The sequence below is a fragment of the Choloepus didactylus genome, chromosome 2, assembly GCF_015220235.1.
Source record: "Choloepus didactylus isolate mChoDid1 chromosome 2, mChoDid1.pri, whole genome shotgun sequence".
In the NCBI taxonomy this organism is placed as follows: domain Eukaryota; kingdom Metazoa; phylum Chordata; class Mammalia; order Pilosa; family Megalonychidae; genus Choloepus; species Choloepus didactylus.
Genome location: NC_051308.1, coordinates 11876902 through 11895358, shown reverse-complemented (window position 1 = coordinate 11895358; position 18457 = coordinate 11876902). Strand labels below are relative to the sequence as shown.

Genomic DNA, 18457 nt, shown 5'->3' with positions numbered 1-18457 from the left:
TCTCCATAGTACAGCTCATAACATGGCAGCTTTGCTTCACCAGAGTGAGCAAGTGAGAAGAACCAGAGAGAGTGAGAGCAAGATGGAAGTCACAATCTTTAATCTTGGAAGTGACTTCCATTGCTTTTGCTATTCTATTTGTCAGAAGCAAGTCCCCACAATCAAGGGGGTGGGGATTATACAAAGCCATGAATACAGGAGGTGGGGATCCCTGGGAAACATTTTAGATGCTACCTACCCCAGTGGCTTAAAACAACAACTATTATCTCTCATGGTCCTGTTGGTTGACTGAGCTCAGCTGGCAGTCGTTGCTTGGGGCCTTTCTCACACCTGCAGTTTGATGACACTGGGGGCTGCAGTCATCTGAAGGCACAACTGTGCCGGGCATCCAAAATGGCTTCTTCACTCACATATCTAGAGCATGAGCTGGGATGGCTGGAATCACCGGGGACTGACCAGGCAATCTTTCTTCATGTGGCCACTCCACACGGCTATCCTGGGCTTCCTCTCAGCATAGAAGTTTCAGGGTATTTAGACTTCTTCCTATGGTGACTTGAACAAATGTTCAAGGACACCAAGGCAGAAGCTACAGGGCTTCTTCTGACCTTGCATCAGACATCCTATAGCTAAACTACCACCATATTCTGTTAATAAAAAGAGAGCCAACAGACGAGCACAGATGCAAGGGGAAGGAACTATGAAAGAACATCAATCCTGGGAGGTGTGGTTCTTTGGGGCACCATCTTGGGAGGCTAGTTACCAGTCTTGAAGTTCAAACATAATGTTTGCTTCTTCTCTTTGGCTCATCTCCCAAGGGGAAATAATTATGCACAGCATTTTCAGAATCATTTTAAAGTTTAATACTGTGCTAAGGAGTTTACATATGTAATCTAAATTTATCTTCTTAGCAAACATTAAAACAAATGCTCTCTTTCTCCTTTGTACCTCTTTGTTGCTGGTGTTTGCAATACTGAAGCCTAGCAAGCAGAGGCAGGAAACCCTGCCCGTGCCTTGTGTCCCCAGCCCTGGCTCTCACACACTCTGACACGGCACAGCCCTTACTCGTGTGGCCCCAGGAGCTTCCACCTCACCAGGAATTAGTGTCCAGCACATCCCTACCCTTTGCTTTCTCTGCCTTTGATGGTTTAGGAGTCATATTCATTTCTGAGGGCTGCCATGACGAATTAACCATAAACTAGGTGACTTAAAACAGCAGAAATTTATTCTTGCACAGTTCTGGAATCCAGAAGCCTGGAATCAAGGTGACAGCAGATCCATGCTCTCTCCGGTGGTTCTAGAGAAGAATCCTTCCTTGCCTCTTCTGGTTTCTGGTGGTGGCCAGCCATCCTTGGCTTTGCATGTCTTACAGCTGCCAGTCTCTGCCTCCATTTTCACATGGCCTTCTTCCCTGTGTGTCTTTGTGTCCTCTCCTCTCCTTATAAGGACACCAGTCACTGGATTAGTGCCCACCCTAATTCGGTATGACCTCATCTTAACTTGACTACATCTGCAAAGACCCTATTTCCAAATAAAGTCACATTCCCGGGTACTGGAGGGGATGGTTAGGACTTCAACATACCATTTTGTGGGGACCTAATTCAACCCACTACAGGAGTTTTTAAGTATCAGTCCCAATTTATCAGATTAAAATGAGTATTTCATTTTCTTGTCAAGGTTTGAATAGTACCATTCCATCACCACTACCCTCCACGACTTCACTGGGCCAGCTTTTACTTGTCCTTGTCTTTCCAGGACCTGGCACCCAGCCTAGTCCAGAAAGACACCCAATACATGTTTATTGAACAGTGAATTAACTGGGTTAGTTAGATGACTAGCAAGACACCAGCTTGTTTTTTGGATAGTTCAGAGAATGAGGGAATACCTTCCCATGGAAATAAAGAGGAGAGTTGTAAGAGACAAGCAAGTTTATAATTTGGAGGTGGGAAGCTGAGGGTGGTACTGCCTTCTGGCTGGAGTGATCCACTTGTCCTGGTTTTCCTGGGACTGTATCAGTTTTAACACTGAAATTTCTGTATCCTGGGAATGCTTTCCTCCCCAGGCAAATCAGGACAGTTGCTCACCCTACTTTTTGCCTGTATTTTTTCTATGAATTACTGGGCAAAACTCTTGAGGTTTAAAGAATGCTTTAGCTTGGTTCCCTAGAAAACAGAAGCTTAGACCTAGTTGACATGCTAACACTTTACTGGGAGTGGATACAATCCTTTGGAAACAAGAATGAGAGAAAGCAAGTGAGGCAGGGAAGTGAGGAGAATAATTGAGGGAGTGTAAGCTGGCTGCAGCTTCACAACCAACACAGCTGGGTGCTGGGTCTTGCAGGACAGCAGCAGAGAAGCTGACTAAGACTACTGTGCCTGGAAAGAAACTGTCAGGGGAGGGGAAAGGCAGGCCATCTCTTAGCTCTGTCCGGCCTCCTGTCTCCCCCTGGTCAAAGTCTGACCTACGAGGAGATAACTCCCCTTACATCTCCAGGATACGTTACCTGAGCTCTGCAGGAAGTCCCTGGGGAAACCAGCCCCGTGGGGTGCAAGTCCAGCCAGCGGGGGCTACAACAGTGCCCCCTGTCGGTAAGCACTGAATGGTCATCCTAGTCTGTGGTGGAGCAGTAGAGGCAGAGCTGGGAACTCGGCCAACCAGGATGGCTGACTGGAAAGCAAGGCAAGTCGCCAAGGCCTGGAGTCGCTGGTGGGCGGATGTGGGTAGAACCAAACTGATCTGGGGTGGCCTGTAAACTGAGTCCAGCACAAGAGGTGGGAAGGTTTGAAAGTGTTGCCAAGACCTGGGAAATGTGTCATCTGGGTAAACCTATCGGGATGTCTGGGCGTGGCTGAGGTCCCAGCTGGTGTCAGTGATCCTGTGTTAATGGAGATGTCCACCTGCCTGAGGACATTGAGATGACTCCCAGGAATGAACCTGGCTCTGGCAGCGAGGGATTGAAAGTGCCTACTTGACCAAAAGTGGGGGAAAAAGGTAGCAAGCTGAGGTCACAGTGGCTGAGTGATCCCAAATAGAGTCGAGAGGCTATACTGGAGGTTTGTCTTATGCAAGCTCCAGCTAGACATCCCAAATGGCCACAGTATGCCATGCCCTTACAAAAGTAGTCACCAAATACCTAGCTCCCTACCTGAGATTCAATAAAAGATTCACTCACCAAGTTTCATATCTCAGAAACTTAAATCCACCAGAGTATTCCTATGCCAGAGAAGTCCTAAAACCCAGAAGCAACAGCCTCTTTAAGAACAACAATCAGATGCAGCCCCTTCCCCATACTGTCGACACCCCCTTCAATATGAACAAGTTAGGTGCTCACTGCCTAGACACCCCTGAAGACAGAGAACGAGATTAAGTGAAAGGAAGGTGTAGCAACAAACAAGATTAGATGTAACAAAGGTCTATAAATACTGAAACTTTATATAAATATATATATATTTAGATGCTGGGGTGTTGGAATAGCTGGAAGGAGGTAAATGACATGGTGGAACTGTAACCTATAACATCCTTTGAAATTTGCTCTGCAGCTACTCATTGAATTGTGCTTTGAAAGTCTTCATCTTTTGGCATATACCCCAGATTGCATAATAAGGAAAGAACTGAAACTCTGGAACTGTAATCCATAACAATTTTTGAAATTTCCTATAAAACTGCTTGTTGGGCTGTACATCAAGAGTTAACACCCTTCTGTATGTACGTTATGTTTTACAATAATGGAAATAGCTGAAGTTGTGGAACTGTGACCATGACATTCTTTGAAATTTGCTCTTTAACAACCTGTTAAATTGTACTTTGACAGTTATCACTGTTACATATATATGTTAAAGTTCACAATAAAAATGCATTAATATGTATATTATATATATAGTGTGTATATATATATAATATATATAATATATATATATAGGGTGTTCCTGGGCAAATGAAACAAAAGGATGAAGGAACCAATTAGTTTAGGACAATGGATCTCAAAATTCACTGACATTAGAATCGTCGGGGAGCTTTGAAAAATTCCAATGCCCAAGCTGAACCGCCAACCAATTCAATCACAATCTGAAGTAAAGCCCAGGCGTGTGACGTGTCTGTCCAGCTGAGTTCACCAGGTCTGGTTGTCTAAAGCACTCCTCTTCTTTGGCCTGGACCTACAGTACAAGGGCTCTCTCTTGATTTCCTGGATCTGGCCTTCAACCTCACAACTCAAGTAAATGTGTTTGGGGAGCAGGGTGTGGGGAGATGTGGCAGGAACCCTGGAATAGAAGAGTCTGGGGTGGGCGTGGCTGTGGCCTGCCGCAGGGACCCAGCCAACCCAGGGCGAATCGGGTGCTCTAGGCAAGACCTGCACCTGAGCCTGGAGGGGCGGGAGTGGGGGTGGGGGTGCTGGGGGTTGCCCATCCACACCGAAAAGCGGGGTCAGGTGAGGCCTCAAGCAGGGGCTTTCTATTGCAATCCTGCCACTTGGGGGCGTTTCCTTTTAGTGTAGTCTTGCCTGAGAATTTCATGTTGAAATGCAGATTATTTAACTACACATTTCTTTCTTTTCATTGCTTATTTAACTTACAGTTAGGGTCCTTATTAAGTTTTTTAAAATTATGGGAATATGTAAGATTATCAAGGAATTTCATTTCAGGATAGGAAAGCAGGTGCTAGAAAATAGCTGTTATTGAGAGAGAGAATGGGAGCAAGAGCCCTGCCTTGGGGGTCTTTTACAGGGGGTTCTCTTTTGAGAATCAGGGCTTTAAGGCAACAAGGTGGGCCTTGCAGGGGTGGAGGGAAGGGCTGAGCCAATAAGAGCAAGAGAATAAGAGAGGGCAAGGGAGGGAGGAAAATCCAAGATTCCAGAGGGGAGAAATTCAAGGGTGAGACCCTGAATCAATTTACAGGCGCGCACGTGTGCGTGCACACACATATACACACACATATACAGACACCCTCAGGGCATGCCCCTTCCCTAGCCTGCACTGACAAACCTCAGGCAGCTCAGGTAACACAGAGAAGATTATAGAAGCTCCTGCTGGGGAGATCACTGGGCCACCCCCTTCAGACTCACTGTTGGCCAGCTCTCTCCTGACTCAGTTTTAGAGCCAGGGGGAATCTGAGATCATTCTAGAAGATGAGCAAACCTGGTTCCAACAAGTGTAGCAACTGAGCCAAGCCAGGTCTCCAGCCCAGCTCTCCTGACACTTGTTCCTCAAACATTCAGCCGCTACTTTGGGCCGTATCAACAGAGAAGAGCTACATCCACAGCCCTTTATCAACACATCAGCTGTGCTCTTCAAGCAGAGACCCAACTTTCGTATTTCAGGGATGGGGCATGCTTTAAGCTTGAGATGTCTGGACCCAGCATCCATGCCTGTTCTCATCTGGAGAATGATGCACTTTCAGTTGGACGAGTTGAGTCATCATTGCTGCAGCTGAAAGATGACCAGAGCTCCAGGAGAATAGCCGGGGCTGCTTTAACCTGCTCTGCTATACAGGAATTTAACATCTTTGTCATATGGATTGTGACTCTGTAGCTTCAAGAAATATTTTTCTCCCCCAGTAATGAGATACCCTCCTGCATTTTCTCCCATTTCCTTGATAGTGCTACCTTTTTCACTCAGGGTTTTATCCTTCTTGACTCCACCTTTGTATGGGTGTTAGATAGGGATCAAGTTTTATTTTTCTCTATATATTGAGCAACTTTTCCCAACACCATCCATAAAACAGTCCTTCCTTTCATCATTGATATGTGAGGCCAACTTTATCAAATATTATGCTCTTATATATATATGGGTCAGTATTTAAACTCTTTATTGCATTTCTTTGGTCCACTGCTTACTCTTATACTTACTATTTATTATTTTTTACTGCCACAGCTTTGTAGTATGTACAAAGTCATTCTCTTTACTCTTCTTTTAAAAAAAATAACATGAGATATAATGCCCAACTACAAAATTCCTCCTTTAAAGTGTACAATTCAGTGGTTTTTCGTATATTCACAGAGTTGTGCAACTACCACCACTATGTAATTTTAGAACATTTTCATTACCCCAAAAAGAAGTCAGTACCCATTGAGCACTAACTCCCCATGGCTCCCTTTCTCATCCCCTGGCAACCACTAATCTACTTTTTTTGGTCATTTCAAAGAACAACCTTTTGGTTTCATTGATAGCCTCTATTGTTTTTCTATTTGATATTTCAGAGATTTTCACTCTAATCTTTATTATGTCCTTCCTTCTTCTTGCTTTGGGTTTAGTTTCTATTTCCATTGACTTCCAGCCCTGGCTGCTCCTGAAGCTTCTCCTTCCATGTCCAATTTCCTTTGCTCATAAGGACTGCAGCCATATCGGATTAAGTTCACCCTCATTCAGTCTGGACTCACCTTAACTAATAGCATCTCCAAGGGTCCTCTGTACAAATGGGTTCACACCCCCAGGACCAGGGGTTGGGACCTGAACATGCTTTTGTGGGGGACATGATTCAATCCCCAGCAGAAACCATTACAAATACTCTATCTAGGATTTTTACATCTATATTCATAAGTGAAATAGGCCTACAGTTTTCTTCTCTTGTATTATTCTATTTGATTTTGGATTCCAAATTAATCTAGTCTCATCAAATAACTTGGGCAGTATTTTCTCTTTTTCTAGTTTTGGAACAACTTGTTTACAATAGACACTGATTTTTCCTTGAATGTTTGGCAGAACTCACTTTTAAAACATCCAGGCTGGGGATCTGAGGTAGAAAAGGTCTTAATTTTCATTGCAATTTATTTTATGCTTTTTGGACTATCATGTGCTTGATTCCTTTTGTGCCAATTTTGGCTCTTTATATTTTGCTAGGAATTTATCTTCTTCATCTATTTCAAATTTATTAGTGTATCCAGAAGTGGAATTACCATGAAGGTAGTAAATTTAACCTTCAGGGCACCTCACTTACACTGGCTCTTTCCAACATAGTCGTATGCTTTTGTAAAATTTATCTAAGTAAGATATTAAAACCACAATCAGAACTGTTATCTTGTTCCACTCTACTTCCCCTTCTTCACATGTCTCCTTGTGTCTGGGCATTGTAAAGGGTGCAGGTGTTAGAATTCTTAATTATCTGTAACATGGAGGTAGAAATGTCAAGAGCTTTGCAACTTGAAATGTAGTCCACAGACAGGAAGCCTTGGCATCACCTGGGAGCTTGTTAGAAATGCTGAATCTTAGCCCAGAACTACTGTATGATGTTTGTAAAATTTTCCCTTTGTGAATCAGGCCAGACTGGGTCATAGTTTGATACCATGGTGGGGTAGAAGCTACATGGTCAACCGTACTTCATAACATATTATAACCCAGATGGTCTTTAGCTTCTTTTAAGACGCCTCAGAAACAACAAAATGGTAACACTTGGTCCATAGGTTTCATACACTTGATGCACTGATGGTAAAAAATCATTTCTGGCAATGAAAAATTAGGTTATGCTTAAATTCCCTTTTACCTTACAAAAGAGGGTGGATCTTGATAACAAGGATATTTTGTTTGCAGGGTATTAAATAACATCTCTGGACCACAGAATGGCTTTTCACACACCTAATCACCTAATCACTGCCGATTGGCGAGTGTAGGGAGGTGATTTTTAAGGAGCTGCTGTGGCTACGTTGATGTACATGAAAAAGGAAGCAAAATGAGGAGCAGGGATCTGGAGACTGATCAGAGGAAGTGAGAGGAAGAAGAAGGCTATTGGAAGAGAGTAGTAATGGGGATTTGGCATGGGGAATGGGATGGTTTGGACATAAAACTTCTGTGCAATGGCAGATCCAGGCTTTGTGGGGCTTCAAGCCCATATACTCTTGGTGGGGGAGGAGGGGGGGATGCTTCTTGAGAAAAATAATATAAAATTAAGAATTCTAACACCTGCACTCTCTCCCCTATGGAATCTTTATTAAAATCTGCATTGCTCTCTGATGCTTTGTAGAATGGGATTCTTCTTTTCCTTTCCTTTCTTTTTTAAAGAACAACGAAGAAATGGTGATTTAAGGCTATCATGGGATGCAAACAGCAGTTGCCCCAGGAGATGAACGAACTCTATGCTGGACACAACTAGTGGATGTACAGTTTGAAGAGTCACATATAAGAGGTTGATAACTGGCCACGGGGCAGCCTGGAGGGATATCTCTAGAGGAGGTCACAGTGCCAATTGTCCTGCTGTCTCCTGTTCAGCACTTTAATCACTTGGATAAAGACACCGAGGTGTGCTTTTCAAATTTGCTGACAATAGTAACATCAACATTAACAGCCGTCAAGAAGTGCTTATTATGTATCAGGTTCTGAGCTAAGAGCTCAACAAATATCACATATTTCAATCCCTACAACAACCCCATATGGAAGGTATTATTATTTACATTTAATAGATGAGAACAAATGAACCTCAGTAATACCAGGTAGTTTTCACCAGGTCACAAAGTTAAGGAAGTAGTAAAGCCCAAATTCAAACTCAAGTCTGGCTCCAAAACCTAACCCCTTAACCACTATAAAAGCACTTGGGACATCGTGGGACGGAGAACATCTTCTTGACCAAAAGGGGGATATGAAAGGCAATGAAATAAGCTTCAGTGGCAGAGAGATTCTAAAAGGAGCCGAGAGGTCACTCTGGTGGGCACTCTTACGCACACTTTAGACAACCCTTTTTAGGTTCTGGTGAATTGGAATAGCTAGCAGTAAATACCTGAAACTATCAAACTACAACCCAGAACCCCTGAATCTTAAAGACGATTGTATAAAAATGTAGCTTATAAGAGGTGACAATGTGTTTGGGAAAGCCATATGGACCACACTTCCCTTTGCCTAGTTTATGGATGAATGCGTAGAAAAATGGGGCAAAAAAAAAAAAAAAAAAAAAAAAAAGGCACCCAGTGTTCTCTTTTACTTTAATTGTTCTTTTTTACTTTAATTTTCATTCTTTTTATTTTGTGTGTGTGGTAATGAAAATGTTCAAAAATTAATTTTGGTGATGAACACACAGCTATATAATGGTACTGTGAACAACTGAATGTACACTTTGTATGACTGCATGGTATGTGAATATATCTCAATAAAATTGAATTAAAAAAAAAAAGCACTTGGGAGGCACAGTTGATAAGACAACAAGAGACCCAAGATTTGAAATGATCTACAAAGACTCAGGGGGTTGGAAGTCAATGGAGTCTTAGGCCACGTTAATAGAAATAGCATTTCTACATCAAGGGAGGTGGGATCCTCCTGCTTCTGGGCTGGGTAGACCATTACACAGATGGGGTTTGCTCTGGATGCCATTCAGTTAAGGGGACTATGAAAAATCAGGATATTGTTTGCCCCTCCCAGTCCACAGTCCTCTTTTATGGTAACATCATCTTGATTTGCCACCAGGGCAGCCCCTCTTCCAGTTCTAGGGTGGTGATGTGATTCAGCCTGAACAATCACATCACATCAATAGGTCCCCCTGTTGGCGCTGGCCCAATATCAGCCAAAGAGATTGAGCCCCAGGACTGTTGCCAGAACCACTGGGAAAGAGAAGAAAACTCACTGCTGACAGTGCCCTGCTGGTAGAATGCAAGTCTGCAGCAACTGTGGTTGTCAGTGCCATCTCTTGGGAAGAGCTTGACTGAGAAATATTATGTCCAAGAAGAAAGCATAGCTAAGAGAAAAAGAGAGAAAGCAAATCCCTATGACATTTTTGAGCTCGTGCATTTGCTGTTCTGGGCTTTTCAGTTAAACGAACCAATAAATTTCCCTTTCTGCAGTAGGCAACAGAAGTTGGGATTTTATTGCTTGCCACTGAAAGAGTCTAAATCCCAAACACAAAGAGGGAGAAGCCAGAGAACAATAACCAGGATGACAGAGACATTGGGAAACAACACTCCCTGAAGAACAGCAGCGGAAAGTAGGGATGTTTATAAACAGGGAGAAGAAAAGAGAAAACTGAACAATGCTGGAGATGCTGGAAAATGCCCCAGGACTGCCATGTAGTGCAAGAAGCATGCTAGTTCTGAGTGCCCCCGAGAGCAGGAGTGTGGCCCTGGAATGGAAGTTCCAGGGAGCTAAGGTTCATCTTACCATCCTCATACTCGAGCTGGTTTAGTGGAGAAGGCAGAGGGAACAACATTTTCATGGATGCTCTACAAATCTCGTTTAGTGTAATTCATAACTTGTTGTAGCCCATACCCTAATCTCAAGAAATCCCTCTAAAACCCCTCCTTTAGCACCTCCTTAAGTCACCATGCCATACCTGGAACCAACTTGTAGGAGCCCAAAGGACAGGGACAGAGAAACAAAGCCAAAGTCTCAACTGCAGAAATTTCATCACTGAAAACAGGAGGCACACATCTCACCTCTACCCAGTGACAGTTCACAGGCAGAGGAAGTGGGGAGGGACCGAGCACATTCACAGCCCCAGCGTCATCCCACAGAAGCAGAATACTCATGTCTTGCCAGGGCCAGGCAAGGATGTCAGAAGCTCCCTGCTGCTGCTGTTCTCCCTTGGCTCCCTGTGGATTAGGGCGATTGTGAGTACAGGCAGCATACACTTCTTCCCCCTCACAGTGGCCACACCAACAAACAGGCTCGGCTTGGGATGTGAATTTAAAGCCTTGATTCCAATCTGAGTGTTCCGGTTTGCTTATGCTGCCCATTATGCAAGATACCAGAAATGGATTGGCTTTTATACCGGGGGTTTATTTGGTTACAAGTTTACAGTCTTAAGGCCATCAAGTGTCCAAGGTAAGGGGGTACCTTCACTGAAGGATGGCCATTGGTGTCTGGAAAACCACTGTTGGCTTAGACGGCTTGTGACTGGCGTCTGCTTGCTTCCAGGTTACGTTTCAAAATGGCGTTTTCCAAAATGTTGCTCTTGGGGCATTTTGTCCTCTCCTAGCTGAAGCTGCTCTTCCAAAATGTCACTCACAGTTGTTCTCCTCAATGTCACTTACAGCTGCACTGTGTCTGGGCCTGTGTGGCTCTTTTTAAAGTATGCCAGTGATCCAATTAACACCCACCCTGAATGGGCGGGGTAACACCTCCACAGAAATTATCCAATCAAATGTTTCACTCACAGTTGACTGAGTCACATCTCCATGGAAACACTCAATTAAAGAATTACAATCTAATCAACACTAATACATTTGCCCCCACAAGATTGCATCAAAGAACATGGTGCTTTGGGGGACATAATACATCCAAACTGGCACACTGAGTATTCTATTTTCCACACCCTAAAGCTCATTGAGAAACAGTTCAAATGTCCCTGAATCCAAGCTGGCATCAAAACGCTGTCTCAAGTCCAGGGCAAAGAACAGGAGTTCCCAGAAGTAGTTGTGGAATGACCTGGAATGGGTCCTGATGCCCTAACTGGGGATTCGTGGGGTGCCAAGGACCCGCCTCCACCCCTGGCCTCTGGGAACCTATGCTCAGTCTCTCTTTTTGGCCTAGAAACCTGCCAGACAGGTGGTGAGAGCCGCTAACTTCTGTTAGTGTCTGCTTTGTATAACTATTCTCAATTCACACAAACCAATATGCATGAAGGAAAGAAAAAAAATCATTCTGTAATACGTGTGACCCACATGATGGGTGAAGCAATAATGGGAGTTAATCAGAGTGTCATGGCTTTAGGCACATGTAAGGTCTATATTAGGTTCAAAGAGCAAATAGGAAGAGACCCTGCCTAAGAGGCTTTGAAGCCATGTCAAGGATGGTCAAAGAGCTAGGGGAGAAGCAGAGAGCAGGGGCATCACTGAAGCCCAGAGACAAAAGGGATCTAAAAAAATCCCGGCTCCAGTGTCAAATCCTTCAGGGGCCATACAGTGCGAAGGCCTGAAAGGCCACTGGATTTGGAGCTTAGGAGGAGACTTTGGCAAGAGCAACTCCAGCACATGGTGGTGGGAGCACACATGGGAGGGGAGGAAGTGGAGCCTGGGGTGAGGAGGCTGTGTGAGGCTGGGCTGGGGGAAGTTTGCTTGGACAAAGAGCTGTAAGCGGATGGGAAGGAGGGGAGTTGAAGGAAAGTCTGAAGACTAAGAACAAGAGGGATAATCCTAGAGGCCAGGAGAGGAGATGGATCAGAAGGATGGTGAGGGGTGCTGCCAGGGGCATTGATTGAAGACATGGGTGTGTTTGGAGGTGGATGACCTGTCCTCCCACTCTCCACCGGCCCTTCCTTCATACATGTGTTGGCTTAGGTCCTTGGTCCCACCTGCTTAGACTTGTGCCTTGTCCCGAACAGAAAATGACAGCCCCAGCCTCCCTCACAGCACCAGATTGGCACACAACTCTTTCTAAGTCCTCAAGCATTTAAGCTTAACGAAATTATTTTTCAGTCTTTGCTATGATGGAGATGGAGAAGCTGGTTCTCCTCTCCTGGGCTCTGGGATCTTGCTCCACCAATTATCCCCTCTTAACAGGGATACTTGTTGTCCCCTTCTACCAAAAAAAAAAAAAAAAAAAAAAAAGGCAGACCAAGTCCTTGGTACTCAATAGTTACAGTGACCTGTCTTCCACTATATTGAAAACAAGGGGTAAAAATAGTGCTCTGCAACATTTATGTTAAAGTGAATATGGAATAGACTGGGGTAGAGATATGCCTTAAATAGAAAAAACAGGCCTCTAATCTTTAAACCTGTCTGTAACCTGAACAGATGTATTAACACATCTAAGAAAGAACATGTCAATTTGAAAAGGGATTTTGGTCAGCCTAGAAACATGGAAAAAGGAGACTCAGCCAAGGTCATCGTTGAGGGTGAACACTGGGCTTTGTGTAGGGGGGAGAGAGCCTTGGCACATGACTTCCAGTATTCCTATTTCGTTGGCAAACCCATCTCGTTAGGAGATAGATGCACCAGGCTCTCTGGGCCTGATGCTCTTAAGCATTTTGTTTACCCCTCAAGGGTTCTCCATCCTGCTAAGAAACTTATCAGGCCTGTTAAATCAGAATCTGTGAGGGTGGGCCCTGGGCATCTGTATTTTTCAGCGTTCCCCTAGACAACTCTGAGATGCTGCCAGCATTGAGAATCCCTGATCTAATGAATGCCCTTGGCTCTGATGCCCACTGTTTATCTCATGAGGGTTTGCACCAGCCAATGACACAAACAGGTGTGCTGATTCTGCACATGAGTGCAGAGCTGATTAATGTGACGCCATCACTGAAAACAGGCTCTGCTCTCCATTTGCTGGCTAAAATAGGGCAGCAAGGCTGAGAGCCAGGCCCTGGACCTCTTGGGGAAGACACTCCTAGGCATCGCTTCTCTGGCCAAGAAGAAAGCCCAAGCCCAACTTCACTGCTCCCAAACTTTACAGAGATAAAATAATAGCACAAGAAACAAAGTGAGGCTCAACAAGACAGACAACCACAATTCCCTGAGAACTGAGCTCTATGGAAGGATCCTGGTTATCCTTCACATTTCTTTAGCCCTTTACCTTTTATGCAGTGGACACAGTTGATTGCCTACCCGGCATCCATTCCTCTAAATCTTGCTTCCTAAGGCTATCCCAATTTGGTTCCACTCTTGGCTCCTTCTCCCTTGAAGACCCATGCTCTCTGACTTTCCTAATATAATTCCATGCCCCTGGCCTGGGGCCCTCTGACTTTCCTAAGTATAATTCCATGCCCCTGGCCAGTGCATGCTCAGGAGAGGGCAGGTGCCCCATTCTCATCATGAGACAAGGGAGTTGGTTTCCTTTTCAGCTTTTTACTGTAGTTGAATATACACCCATACAAGTACACATAGCCTGTGTACAGCTTGATAAATGCTCATAACTGAATACAGCTGTGTAACCAACACCCAGAAAACCCTCTTCTGCCCCTTTCCAGGCACAGTCCCCTCAAGGGAAGCCACCATCCTGAATTCTAACAGGGTAGATTAGTTTTGCCTGTTTTATACTTTTAATATAAATGGAATCAAGCAGTATGTACTCAATGTGTTTAGCTTCTTTTGCTTTGCATTATGTGTGTGAGGTTTATCTTTACTGTTATGTCTAGTTGTAAGCTGTTGGCTTTCATTGCTGTATAATATGACATTATGGAATAAACCACTGTTTATTTATACATTCTACTGTTGATGAGTATTTGGCCAGTTTCCAGCTTAGGAGTGTTACTAAATCATGCCATTATGAACATTTCAGTATATGACTTTTAGTTGGATATATGCATGCATCTCTATAGGGTATGTCCCTAGGAGAGGAATATTCAACTTAAGTAGATAGTGCCAAACTATTTTCCACAGTGATGTACCAATTCACCCTCCATCTGCAGTGTATGAAATTTCTGTGTCCATGTCAACCATGTCTGTCTTCTTCATTTCTGCCATCCATTTTTGTAGGTGTGTAGAAGAGATTCAAGGAGTTTGCTGTAGACTTCAAAAGTTCTCTTTTAGAGATAGCCATAGAAAGCCAACCAGTCCTCCCCATAGATATGAGTGAAAAACAGCAGCCAAGTGACTTATAAACAATCAATTACTTCCATATAGTGGTGGATTGAATTGTGTACCCCAGTTTGGACAAGTTCTTGGACTTGGTCCACATTGTGGTGGGTGTGGACCCACTATAAACACGATTTCTTCGAGATGTTACTTTAGCTAAGATGTGGCCCAGCAGAATCAGGTTGGGTTTTAATCTAGATTACTGGAGTCCTTTATAAGTCGAGTGAAAGTCAGGTGGGGAGAGAAGCCATGGAGAGCAGCCAGAAGCTGGAAGTCAATGGAACTCGGAAGAGAAAGGAGAAGACACTGCCATGTACATTGTTCCACATGACAAAAAAGCCAAGGAACCCCAAAGATTGCTGGTCAGACAGAAGATACTGACCCTGGAAGGAAGCAAGCCTTCTAGCCTCCTGAAACCATGAGCTAATAAATTCTTCTTGTGAAGTCTACTCATTGAATAGTATTTGTTTTAGCAGCTAGGAAACTAAAACACAGGTTAAAAAGAAAGAATGTGGGTGCTTGATGCAATCATTAACCTGCTAGATCAACTAACTCAATCCGTTACCTATTATTTAGGCTGGTTTGCTTTGGGCTTCCTGTAATTTGTATCTGAAAGCATCTTTAGCCTCGTCTTCATCAAGGGCTTCCCCTGTGTCACTTGAGCCTCACAACTTCATCATGGAGAGGAGTTACAGTTTTCATTTTTCTGATGTGACACTGATCACCAGTGAAATTCAACAATTCAAGGCTGGGGAGTCAGCCAAGGGTAGAGTTGAGACTAGAACCCAGGTTTTCAGATCCTTAGCTTACTTGCTCTCCCATCCACATCATGCCAGCTCTCCCTTTCCTGGCAGGCAGTACAACTGTTATTTCGCATTTTGTGACAATGACTGTGAGTCCTTTGATCACATAGCTGCTGCTTTTTCAGTGATGCCAAATTACGTAGCTAATATGCCTGGACCAGAAAAACATCTATTGAAAATTGAGCTTTAGCAGCTGTGCTTTTTGCTTCACCCTGTTATGAAAAGCTGACACCCACGTGAGGCGAATCCCCTGGTCCTCCAGGGAAAGAAGGGCTGGTGTGTTATTAGCCATAAATCACTAGTGAGGAAACCAAGATGGTGAGAAGAGCAGGAACAAAAAGTATAGTAGCAAGTTCACCTTCTAGCTAGACAGATGCAGGAGCCGTAACTATCAGATTCTCAACTTAGAAACCCAAGGGTATATCCCGAAATTTTGTAAAGAACAACCCATTGATATAAAAATTCAGTGGAGCAGCTGGAGACAGTTCAGAGACCTAAAATATCTCCTCACTCTAAAACGGTCTTTGTTATTTAGTTCAACTGCTTTATCTACGCAAAATACTATAAAGCACTCAGCAGTGAACTTGTTCTTATGGCAGGGAGAAGAATTCATTATCATTCCCTTCCAGCCCTGGAAAGTGTGCCATCAGTATCCAACTCAAATAATGAGGTTGTTCCTGGAGCAAAGAGTCAAGTGCTTATTGGAGGGCAGGCAACCAAACTGCTCGTCACTTCTCTGGCTTAAAACCAACCAATGGCTTCACATTGCAATTCTAAAGAAATCGAAATTCCTTATCCTGGTCTCCAAGGCATGATCTGGCCCTGCCTAGTTCTGTGAACACTATGCTCCAGCCATGCCAGTCTTCTGGTTCTTGAACATATCATGTTTGTATTGCTTCAGGGATTTTGTGCCTGCTATTCCTCTTCTTCACCTTCTGGAATCCCTCCCCAGCTCACTGTCCAGTGTGTGCTCCTTACTCTTCAGATCTCAGTCAAATGTCACCTTCTCAAAGAGCCTTCCCTAACCACCTTCTCTAAAGCAGCAATCCCATTGTTCTTTAGCAAGTCACTTCATTGCATTCATCACAATATGTAATTCCTGTTAATTCTCTGTAAGCCCCATGAGAGCAGGGACCCCCTCTGTCATTCACTTCTGTATCCTCAGCACCATGAACAATAGTGGGAATATAAGTTATGCTGAATAACTGTTAGTTGAATAAAAGGGTGAATGAATAAAGGATTATCCATTTATGGATTAACCAGTGGTGTGGATTTGTTCTCTCCTCTGCTACCTGCATTGAAACCATTTCACTATTCACTAGCTCTTTTGCCAAAGAAATATTCCCAGAATATAAAATACAGAGAAAAGAACCAGTTAGAATGGGGGGTGGGGGTGCATGGTGGGAATTAGTAAGAAAGGAGGTTGGAACATATATCAAAAATAATGTAGGTTTTAAGCCATGCCATCAGGCCTCCACAAAGCTACATGAGACTAAACGGATTGTGAAGCTCATCCAAAGGCTACCCCCTAGAAACCTGGGATTACACTTTTAAAGGAGGGTGTGTGTGTGTGGGGGGGGATTCTTCACTCAGTAATTGTGACCATGGTCATAATATATTGCTGATTAGCCCCTGGGAAATCAGTGAGCTTTTAAAAAAATTTGGTGGTAAATGTGATATATGCTTTCTGAGTATGTGTGTGTGTATAGCTATTAGCAAAGGGTTGGTCATGCAAAGATGACTAGCCCTGCTTAAAAAACTAGCAGTGCCACACATTTGCCATCCTTGAGCACGAGAGTGAGCAAACTGTTCTTAGAATCTTTGACTTTCAGAGACCTTCTAGTTCAAACTTCCCGTTTTACAGATGAGGAAGCTCAAGGTGCAGAGTTAGCAGGTAACTTTCTCAGGGTCACACAGCTAGTGAGTAACAAAATCAACCTAGGTTCCAAGTCTTGGAAATCCTGGTAGAGCCATTTTAGCGCACCACAACACAACTAAATCCAGCCATTGGCAATGGGTTCGAGCACATTCCAGTCAGAATAGAAAAGCACAGATAGGAAAGGTTTGCAGGTCCCCTTAGCTCTCACCTTGGCTACAGGAGGGGGAGTCAGAAATGAAAACAAACCAACCGAACCGACAGCTTCTAGGGAGAGCTAAGATAAGGTTTCTCATCTCATTGTCACCATCACCATGGTGCCAACCAGCCCGAGGAGATGCTGCCCAAGGCGGCGCCCCAGCTTCAGCGATTTCCACCGAAGCCCAGGGGTCTGAGGACCTCCGAGGAGAGACCACGACCCTCCTGGTCGCACGAGGTGGGGTGATTGTCTCCCCAAAGCTGGACTCCGTGAGGCCTTAGCAAAGACAGCGAGGGCGGTAGGCAGAGGGGAGGAGAAGGAAGAACGATCGAGGAGGGGAAGGAAGAGGGAGGAGCCAAGCAAGGAAGAAAGCCCCGTTGGTCCTTGTCTCTGGATGTGACAATCTCTGCTCGGGTTTCAGGGGAAGGAAAACGGCTCTTCACCCCAAATCCCGCGAACTGCCCTTGACCTCCCGGAAGGGAGCGCCGCAGCCAGAATCGGGTGCCCTGCCTCCTCCTGCCGGATTCCGCAGCTCCCTGCTCTCCCCTGGCCAGGCCTCGGCGCCCCGCGGGAGGAGTGGCTGAGGGGCGGGGTCCGCCCTGCTCGGGGGGCCGCGGCCGGGGTCCCGAGGAGGGCTGCAGCGGCGGCTGTCGCCCCCCCACTCTGCGCCCCACTTGCCGCGCCGCCCGGCCGCCCCTACCTGTAGTAACGATCATCTTTGAAAGGCGTGAGATCCTCCTTCAGCTCCCGGTACGCCTCCTGGAGCCGCTTGCACAGGTGCTTGAGCTCGCTGCAGAGCGGGGGCTCGAAGGCAGGGTACTCCGCATCCATCCCCGCACCTCCCCGGCCAGCGGTGGAACCCGCGCAGCACCCCAGCCGCCGCCTGCCGCGCTCCCACCCGTGGCTGTCCGCCAGGAGCCAGAGCCCGGGCGTCCCCGCCTACCGCCGCTCCTCCCTTTGTATTTCTTTCCGCGCCCCCTTCCTCTCCCCTGCTCTCGGGATTGGGGTTTGCCAGCACGCTGGGCGGGCCCGAGGAAGAGGCGGAGCAGGTGACAGGAGAGGCTGGGGAAACGAGGAGTGGGCGCGGGGGAAGGGCAGGGGCCACCGCAGCGCTCTCAGGGCTCCACGGCGGGACGCGAGGAGCCGGTCCCAGGGAGGGTGGG

The 18457-nt window shown here is 45.3% G+C and overlaps 1 protein-coding gene across 1 annotated transcript in view; it reads right to left on the bottom strand.

Annotated features, from left to right (window-relative positions):
* The window catches only part of TMEM181 (transmembrane protein 181), an 84813-nt gene extending 66665 nt beyond the window's left edge, over positions 1-18148 (bottom strand). The window contains exon 1 of the mRNA XM_037820629.1: positions 17995-18148. Coding sequence (XP_037676557.1) covers positions 17995-18125 — 131 coding nt within the window. The 5' untranslated portion in view covers positions 18126-18148. The remainder of the gene's footprint in view (positions 1-17994) is intronic.
* Between the last annotated feature and the right edge of the window lie 309 nt (positions 18149-18457).